The sequence below is a fragment of the Zalophus californianus genome, chromosome 7 (assembly GCF_009762305.2).
Source record: "Zalophus californianus isolate mZalCal1 chromosome 7, mZalCal1.pri.v2, whole genome shotgun sequence".
Lineage (NCBI taxonomy): Eukaryota > Metazoa > Chordata > Mammalia > Carnivora > Otariidae > Zalophus > Zalophus californianus.
In genome coordinates this window covers 17,009,137-17,019,397 of record NC_045601.1, presented here as the reverse complement: position 1 = coordinate 17,019,397, position 10,261 = coordinate 17,009,137, and the positions used below count along the sequence as shown (strand labels likewise).

At 39.5% G+C, this 10,261-nt stretch overlaps 1 protein-coding gene across 3 annotated transcripts in view; it reads right to left on the bottom strand.

Annotated features, from left to right (window-relative positions):
- KATNA1 (katanin catalytic subunit A1) overlaps positions 1-10,261 on the bottom strand; it is a 35,028-nt gene that overhangs the window by 1,275 nt on the left and 23,492 nt on the right. For all 3 annotated transcript variants that reach the window (XM_027602720.1, XM_027602719.2, XM_027602721.2), the window contains 6 exons: positions 7,289-7,410; positions 5,486-5,591; positions 4,483-4,641; positions 1,470-1,596; positions 817-951; positions 190-316 (listed from right to left, as the gene is read on the bottom strand). In XM_027602720.1, the coding sequence (XP_027458521.1) occupies positions 190-316; positions 817-951; positions 1,470-1,596; positions 4,483-4,641; positions 5,486-5,591; positions 7,289-7,410 (776 nt within the window). The remainder of the gene's footprint in view (positions 1-189; positions 317-816; positions 952-1,469; positions 1,597-4,482; positions 4,642-5,485; positions 5,592-7,288; positions 7,411-10,261) is intronic.

Genomic DNA, 10,261 nt, shown 5'->3' with positions numbered 1-10,261 from the left:
TTCAGTGACATGCAAGATACCCAAGTTCTTACCAGCACCTTACCACATAAACTTCATACCAAAACTCGTGTCGCTGACTAGAGATTCTAATGTGGTCTTTATTCTTCACCCATCTTATTAATTCAGCACAAAAACTTCGTAACAGAAGTTTATACCCACAAAACCCTATGCTTTCAAAATAATTCATACCTGCACACATTGGTAATGTCCGCACCTGAATAACCTTCCATATTTTCTGCTATGCTTGCAAGGTCAACATCATCAGCCAATTCCAGTTCACGTAGACTTATTCGTAACAGCTCCTCCCTGCCTTTTGCTAATGATGGAAACAAATTTAAAAATGTAAGCCTTCAACATAAACATACCGTTATTTTTTTCTCAAGTCTACTTTGTATGAGAAGTTGCTTTCCAATTCTTAGAGCTCATTTGCTTAAAAATTTAAGAGCCCTTCTAAATTTAAAATTTCCTGGTACCAGGTGACTCAGTCAGCTGAGTGTCTGCCTTCAGCTTGGGTCATGGTCTCGGGGTCCTGGCATCAAGCCCCGCGTCGAGATCCCTGCTTGGCGGGGAGTCTGCTTCTCCCTCTCCCCCTGCTTGTGCACTCACTCTCTGTCTCAAATAAATAATCTTAAAAAAAAATATTTCTGGTACCAAGGCTTTCAGGTTCTAGATATAGCCAAATCAGTTAATATAAGGAAAGACATCCTACATCTGTCTCTTTAAAGGAAAATTAATTACTACCAAATTTTAAAATCTCTAAGCAAAACTACCTAAGACTTAACATGAGCTTTCAGACAAGATTCAAATGCAGATAACCTGATGGTAATGGAATATAGATTCTTTTTTCAAGACGTCGTCTTAATGCCTCATCAATATCCCAGGGAAAATTAGTAGCTGCCAGAACCATAACCATTTTGGAAGGGTCATCATTTTCAGAAGCACCTCCAACACCTAAAAAAAAGGGAGAGGAGAATATAAAAAGGCAGGAAGTCAGAGTATAGAAAATAAAGCTCAACTACTTAAAAGATCATCACATATTTAGCACTAAATTGCAAAGTAGTGTAACTGTTAAGCTTCCCTAGGACTTCTAAAGCTAAATGGTACATATATGAATTTGTGGCCCAAGAAAAGTAAGTTTTAATATGCAAAAAAAAGGACTCAAAATAGATTTATTCAAAAGTCCAGCTCAGCTTAACTACATAGCAATTTCTAAAATTTTTCAAAAACATACATATCCCTAAGGCAAATTTATTTGCATTTATTTCAGTTTCATTGCTGAACATAAGAAATCTGAGCATATGCCCATGAGTGCTCTGTGAACAGCCATTATTTCTGGCATGTCCCCACAGTCCGTGTCCCTAGTATACTGTCGATCTCCAGGACCTACTTGCCAGCCCTCTCTAGCTGGCAGGAGCTGTGTCGCTTAGCCCTAGGAGTAGAACTTAGTCAATGCACAGACACATGCATACCATCCATTTGAACCAGCAGCTCGGCTTTCACCCTTCTGCTTGCTTCGTGCTCTTCAGAAGTCCCTCTGCGACTACAAATGGAATCTATCTCATCGATAAATATGGTGGCTGGAGAGTAAAATCGAGCCTAAATAAAGAAACCATGTAACACCAGGTTTTTATTTCATTTTTATTTCATTTAAAAAATAATTTACAGCAATTAGAAAAGAGCCCAGGAGCCTGCCACACCACATCTCTCTCTGGTCCTACTACTGGGAAAAGATAAACTGGAGCAGCTACAAGACAGCTTCTAATGGAAACTTACCATAGACTTAAATATTATATGGCAGTACTTTAAAGGTGATATGTGTCTATTCATGAGTGATATAAATACAGAATTATCATGTATGCTACAACAATAAGGTCAACAATGGTGGGAAAATATTTATAGATATTGGTAAGTGTTCTACAGTTCTAGAAAAAAATTGGTTACAGAGAATCATTACCTTAAATAAAATCATATAGATTCCTTCTAAGAAATCCTAATTAAATTTGCCATTTTTCATTTGACATTGTCATTGACAATGACAATACAGTAACTAAAGAAGTTCATGGTTAATCTTTTTTATTTTTAAAGATTTATAGTGAGAGAGCACGAGTGACGGGAGGGACAGAGGGAGAGAGGGGGACAGAGAGGTAGAGAAGCAGACTCCCCCTCTGAGCACAGAGCCCAGCGTGGGGCTCAATCTCACAACCCTGAGATCATGACCTGAGCCAAAAATGGGAGAGTCGGACGCCTAACTGATTGAGTCACCCAGGTGCCCGTACAGTTAATTATTTTTAAATGAAATATCCAATGAGGGCTGATTTCCTCGGGATTACCAATAAAGACAATAAAAACAAGGCTTAAGGCACTGATGGCTATAGCAGCCACCACACAAAATCAAAGCCAACCCACAGGTAAACAGAGAGGCAAAGGTCAAAGAGACATCCCCAAAAACGTCTGAATTGTTAGATCCTGCTAGGTCTAAAAAGCTGGCACATAACTTCTGAAAATTCCTACTTACATGACCCAATATATTATTCTTTTGGTTTAAACTTATCATCAGGTTTCTGATACTTGAAAATGAAAATTCTTGACAATACAACAAAAATTATACCATTAAGTTTTGGTATGTGTTTGTTACCATGTCATGAGAAAAATCCTGGACAGACTTATATTTAAGTGGCATTATTTAAAATACAGCCCTTGAAAAAAAAAAAAAAGAAAAGAAAATACAGGCCTTGAGACATGTTTGCTTTGAGAGATTCTGGGGAATGGGGCTGGGCCCTTGGGGAGAGGCAAGTCATCTACAGAGCAGTTAAAACAAGATGGGAGATGCTGTACTTCACTTCTGGGGAGAGTCCATATGATGAACAGGAAAAAAAAATTAAGCCAGTTTTATTGAGTTTTAAATATGAGCCCTAATCAAAAGTTCCAAAGGCAGAAGTTCCAAACTGGCCTGTGACTGAGCCCCTACTCAGTAGTAGGCAACTCAAAGTCACAGACTCCAGAGAAGCAGGCATGTATTTAAAGATGGCTAACATGAGGGAAGCCGGTAAAAAATAAGCCGTTTGATATGCCTTCATAAACCTCACCATAAAAAATAATGTAAATTAGCACTCTGTGAGAGGCTTCCCCGCACAGAAGAAAATGGTCATTTTTCTTGAATATAAACTCTCCATTAGAAAATATATCAAATAATCCTGAAACAGAACAGCTAATATCTATTAGCCCCTGTGAGTCAGACTCTGTAGTAAGCAATTCACACGCATAAGCTCGTTTCACCATCTGAACATTACAGAGGTTATCGCCTGTATTACGCTCATCCTCTTACAGAGAGAGCAACTGAGGATCAGGGAAGGAATTTGCCCACAGTGAGCCAGCTAAGAAAGTGACAAAAGAGGTGGGATCTGAAGCCGGGTCACCTGACCCTAAAGACTCCATACTTAGCCATTCATTCTATTTACCTTACATTTTTAAAAAGCCTAGATATTCTGGAATCCTGGCAATAGAATTCTTTCTCCCCTGAAGCAAAGGGCAAACTAATTTTCCAAACTCATCTAAGAGGTTCTCCACTAGATTCCCCTACTGCAGTATAAACTACTGATAAACTATTAAGAACCTGTTAGAATTTGCATCCTGCCATATGAATTATCAAACTTGAAGGAGAAAATGGGAATTGAAACAGGAAGAAACCTTTACAGAAAATGAAAATGGATAACCTGAAATTGTACGGGTTTTCATTTGCTTGTTTTGTTTTATTCTGAGTCTAGGAAGTAAGATCTAGTATCGTATTAACATGGTCATCTAAGGTTTTGTCCGCAATGGAGTCTTTAGAGTCACTGTCCATATAACAAGCATAACTCTGTCCTGATACATATAACTACACTATTTCTTAAATGAGGCAAGACTGAAACAATCAGTGAAGCTTACCAGGGTCTAAAGTCTAAAAAGCTGTTGAAATTAATGCAAACACCCTAGTATGAACTTGTTGAATTATGATTCCTTCTACTGATACTCAGATTAGTGGGAGTTGAAGAAGGAAAAAAGGAACTCAAAGTAACAAGCAAAGGAGTAGCAATCCAAAGTCTGGATCATTAAACTCAAGGTATTCAGCATAGTTAATAGACTGCAGGGGACCTAAATTCCATAACTACTTGATTTTCACTGTTTCACATTACTGTCACAACACTGAATTTACCATATTATAAATAAGCCTACTGATTTAAAAAACATAGTAATTTCAAACTCCCAGAACAGATTAGGAATGATCCCATAATGTGAGCATGCCCATTAACCAAGAGAGATGGCTCTTCCTCTACAGGAAAGGAGACAGAAAAACTCCAACTACTCATGTGCTTCGAGGGCATGGGACTCACATTCTGGGTGCAGTGCCATCCTGCCTAGCTTTTCTACACACTGGAGATAGTTACGACTCACTTCCTCCCTGCTTAGAGGTAGAGCATCATCAGAGTGGTCTCAAACATTCACCATTTCGAACAGAAGACGAACAAGCTTCTCAGACTCCCCTCTGTATTTGGAAGTCAGAGTTGACGAAGACACGTTGAAGAACGTTGTCTTGCATTCCGTAGCTACTGCTTTAGCAAGGAGGGTCTTTCCTGTGCCAGGTGGGCCAACCATCAACACTCCCTGTAGGGAAAAGAATAACATAAGTGAAAGATTTACCTGCCACTGTTCTAATTCACAAGAATTCCATTACTAAGAATTAATTTTCAACTAACATATAATATTAAGATAAATAAAAAATAAATAAAAGGATACTTTATCACCAAATTACTTTTTCATTATAAAAGAAAATCACATTATTAAAAATTTGGAACTCAGAAATGAGAAAAATAAATCAATGTTATAACAGTGACATTATAATAATCACACCCTAACACAGGTACCAATATTATTTGGGTATATTTCTGGCTAGTCTTTCGGTCAAACAAATTAGTTTTTTTGTTACAAAGTTGTACTCAAAGAATGTCCAGAATTTTGTAGCTTGCTTGTCACTTAATAAGTACAGAGTTAGCCAATGGCACATTTTCTAAATCCAAGGAAGTTTTTTTCAGTCTCTTTTCAGATCAGCTCACGACTTTTTTAAAAAGTACCCATTTGATGCAGGTCGGTCTCAATTTCTTAAGGACAACTGCAAGAAGTAGAGGATACAAGTTCTGTAGCAGATACACCAAATGGAGTTCTGCATTAGGCAACTTGTTCTTATTTGCAAATACGAGCTCATTCTAAATCAACTTTCCAAGGGTCACACTATACCTATTATCCTGGGAACCTTGCAATAAGCTTTTGGTCTAAATAAAATTTGGAGTAACATATCTTTTAATTTAAAATTTTCCTTAAAATAAAATAAAATAAAATTTTCCTTACCTGATTCTTTCTTCTCACTCCCCTGAGTAAGATAAATACTGGTTTTCTATAGCAATGTACTTGCCATTCACTTTGACAATACCATTAACAACAATGAACTTACTTTCCATGGTCTCCTAATGCCCTTAAAGAATTCTGGCATCCACATTGGTAACACCACAGCTTCCTTAAGCAACTTTTTAGCTTCTACTAAGTCAGCAATATCATCCCTGAAAGAGGAGATATTTTATCAGTACCCTCTTAGATGATATATTTAACTGTATGCAGTCACCCTTACAAACCAAAGCGGCACGGCTTACACTGTCGCCAGACTGCGAAGCCCCTCCCTAGGTGCGGTGAGCCGGCACACTGTGATGAGGTCTGCCACACCAGCCAGTCTACATGGAGCACAACTGGAATCTTCAATTCTTGGCAATAATGATTTCCAACTTGGTGAATGAGACCACTGGTCTACAGGCACCCAAGTATTTATCATGCCGTCTCAATTTATTTATTTATTTTTTTAAAGATTTTATTTATTTATTTGAGAGAGAAAGAGAGAATGAGAGATAGAGAGCACGAGTGGGAAGAGGGTCAGAGGGAGAAGCAGACTCCCTGCCGAGCAGGGAGCCTGATGTGGGACTCGATCCCGGGACTCCAGGATCATGACCTGAGCCGAAGGCAGTTGCTTAACCAACTGAGCCACCCAGGCGCCCCATGCCGTCTCAATTTAAATTCCTGCCCCTGTGATGCTCATCCCATAAACTCCATGATTTAAAAACAATGAGCCCATTAAAAAAAAAAAAAAAACAAAGTACAAAAAAGGACATAAAGCAGAGACAAGGCTACAATATTGCTGCCTTGCCCCCAACCCTACTAAGAGGTAGACACCAAGGATAAAGGGTATCATAGAGACTACTATGAAGTCATCACCAACCACTAGAAAACTCTTACTGCTACTACTATTACTGGTATATGTGGCATTTTCATGAAAATACATGTTCACTGTGTACCAAATACCAAAAAATATTTTTAAAATATCCCCAAAACCATACCTAAAAATCATTAAGATTTTTTTTTTTAAAGGTTTTTTTTTTTTTTTTTTTATTTGACAGAGAGAGACACAGCGAGAGAGGGAACACAAGCAGGGGGAGTAGAAGAGGGAGAAGCAGGCTTCTCGCCGAGCAGGGAGCCCGATGCAGGGCTTGATCCCAGGACTCTGGGATCATGACCTGAACCAAAGGCATATGCTTAACGACTGACCCATCCAGGCGCCCCTAAAAATCGTTAAGATTTTAATGAAAAATATTTAACAGAATGTGGGAAGGGGGGCCTCTTATTTTTTTAATTTAGTTTTTTTTTGAAAGGGAGCTTTTAGAACTGAGTGATAATTACAGTTCTTCGATTAGATATAATAAATCAAGTTGAGAATCACTGCTCAAAGTCATAGAAAATAAAAGCAACATCCATGGGATAAACTATAGATAACAAGCAACAATGGGGCACCTGACTGGCTCAGTCAACAGAGCATTGCAACTCCTAATCTTGGTCGGGGTCGTGAGTTCAAGCCCCACTTCAAGCACAGAGCTTACATAAGAACAAAAACCAAAAGCAAACAATACACATGTGTAAGAATCCCTGCCACTTCACCATTAGAGGGTGTCCCCAAAAGAAGATGAAATTTCTGTGATCTTTAGAAGATTTTTTTTATTTAATAGAAACTTATGTATCATTTGTTACTTTATTAAATAAAAATCTCAGACAAGAATTTGGTATAGCCCAAACCAAGTGCTAGGTTCATATTGCATGCACTCTCATTCCATTCCCAAGGACTGATCTTCAGTGCATTTACTGAAAAGAAATGGTTCCCTTTGCTTTTCCTAAAAGCATTATCAACACCCAATTATCTTGTTATGATACAACTTACCATCGAACATTGGGATTCTGAGAAATTATATCTCTTTCCAAAGCTTCTACTAAGTCCTTATCATATCCAGTACTATCAAATTTACTTGTCTCTGGGTCGGTAACTGCAGCAGGTGATTTGTTCTACATCGGGAGAAAAACACAAGAGCTTCTGATTGACTCAAAAATTATACTCAGAAACACAGACTGGACTCCAGTGACATTTTTCGAAGAGCTAATATAATAGTACAAGTAATGAGAGAGTCAAAGACTATTAAGTCATTGTTCTATACCAACATCAGAATGAGTTATTAGTTTCATATTCAACTTTTACTTTTACATAAAAAGTATGACAAAATTGTTAAAGAAAAACAAAAATATTATGCATACGAATTGGTGAGATCAAAAAAATCAACACATCTCACTGTGGTTACTGGTGAGTATCAGGCATGTGTGGCATTTATCTCAAAACTTTAGAGGAGATAAGGTTAAAGACAGATGGTTTACATAGCAAAGATTACAGCTCACTTTTCTTTTAAAGGTTTAATTAATTTATTTGAGAGTGAGAGTGCGCACGTTGAGTTGAGGGAAGAGCAGAAGGAAAGGCAAAGAATCTCAAGCAAACTCCACGCTGAGCACAGAGTCCCATGCAGGGCTCCATCTCACAACCCCGAGGTTGTAACCTGAGCCAAAACCAAAAGTCAGACGCTTAACCGACTGAGCCACCCAGGTGTCCCATCTACGGCTCACTCTTAACTACCTACCCAGCCCTCATCAATTCTCCTAAAATTTTGCTTTTCACTGTTCCCACCCCACTCCAAGAGACTTCTCAGTTCCCCGGTGCAATTCCCTCCCACCCTCTGTGACAGCAACCTTTAGGGCCACAGTTCCTAAGCTCTGTACTAAAGTACTCCAGGGTACAATGGCAAACTGACAGAGCACTGCAGGATATTTTACATTTTTAAGTGAAACCCAGCATTATCTGTTGAACACTGGGAGAATTATCAGCTCCAGGTAGTTCCGTTTCTACATTAAAACTGCTACATTCCTGGGCGTCTGGGTGGCTCAGTCGTTAAGCGTCTGCCTTCAGCTCAGGTCATGATCCCAGGGTCCTGGGATCGAGCCCCACATCAGGCTCCCTGCTCAGTGGGAAGCCTGCTTCTCTCTCTCCTGCTCCCCTTGCTTGTGTTCTCTCTCTCGCTGTGTCTCTCTCTGTCAAATAAATAAGTAAAATCTTTAAAACAAAAAACAAAAAACCCTGCTACATTCCTTTCAATAATGCCATATTTTTGTGAAGCTGGGTTTCTGGCAGTTTCTGAGATAAAAGAAATAGTGGGAAAAATCAAGGTGAAAGAGGAATCAGAGTGAAATATCCACTCTGCCTCCAAAGTCTGAGAAACTGAGCAGTACCCAACATGCACTGTTAGGACACAGCAAAGCTGTCTGAACCTAACTTCTTCACCAATGGATGGGTATTCTTTTGGTCCTTGAGGTGCTGTGAAAACATACAGACACTCATGAATTTTATAAGGCAAGAAAATTTATGAAGCTCTGCATTAGGGTAAACATTTACTTGGTCTTGTACTAGAATTCTTACCCTGTCTCATTAACATTGTTTTGCCCATACATATTTCTTTGTCAGTGGTGCTATCTAAAGTAGGTATTAACATCTACGCTTAACCAATATTTATATATTCAAAAGTCTTAAACTAGATGGTCAAAAAAGCATCTGTCTTACAATATACATATTCACTATCCAATACGAACATAAACAATTCAAGGGAGGTACTATGCAGCCTTTAGGAGAAGGCTGGGGCACCTGGCTGGCTCAGACAGAAGAGCATGAGACTCTTGATCTCAGGGTCATGAGTTCAAGCCCCACGTTGGGTGTAGACATTACTTAAAAAAAAAAAAAACACAAACAACTTTAAAAAAATAAATAAATAAGGGGCGCCTGGGTGGCTCAGTCAGTAAACAATAAAACAAAGAACTACGTCCTTGAAAACATGAATGAAACTGACAAACCTCTAGCAACATTGAAAATGAAAAAAACAGACAACACCTATTAGTAAAGTCAAGAATGACCTACAGGGGCGCCTGGGTGGCTCAGTTGGTTAAGCATCTGCCTCCGGCTCAGGTCATGATCCCAGGGTCCTGGGATCGAGTCCCACATCAGGCTCCCTGCTTGGCGGGAAGCCTGCTTCTCCCTCTCTCACTCCCCCTGCTTGTGTTCCCTCTCTTGCTGTCTCTCTCTCTGTCAAATAAATATTAAAAAAAAACAACTTTAAAAAAATAAATAAGGGGGGGCGCCTGGGTGGCTCAGTCGTTAAGCATCTGCCTTCGGCTCGGGTCATGATCCCAGGGTCCTGGGATCGAGCTCCGCATCGGGCTCCCTGCTCGGTGGGAGGCCTGCTTCTCCCTCTCCCACTCCCCCTGCTTGTGTTCCTGCTCTCGCTATCTCTCTCTATCTCTGTCAAATAAACAAATAAAATCTAAAAATAAATAAATAAATAAATAAATAAATAAATAAGGGGCGGCTGGGTGGCTCAGTTGGTTAAGCATCTGCCTCCAGCATGGCTCATGATCCCAGGGTTCTGGGATCGAGCCCCGCGTGGGACTCCCTGCTTGGCAAGGAGCCTGCTTCCCTTCCTCTCCCTCTGCCTGCCCCTTTGCCTACTTGTGCTCTCTGTCTGTAAAATAAATAAATTTTAAGAAAGAAAAGGAAAGAAAGAATGAAGGAAGGAAGGAAAGAAAAAGAGGAGATGGTTATCTTTAAGTATTTATGCAGCTGTTACTCATTCACAAATAGTTACCAAGAACCCATTCTGTGCTAGCAGCTGTGGGGGACAGAAAGAAGACACTGTCCCTGATTACTGGGAACTCACACTTGTAAGCCTAGGAAGATACAGATAGAAAAGCACTTTCTAGTTGTTTTCTTTCCTCCCACAGAACACAGTGCTGAAGGGATGTCTGCAGACAAAGCAAAATGAATTTA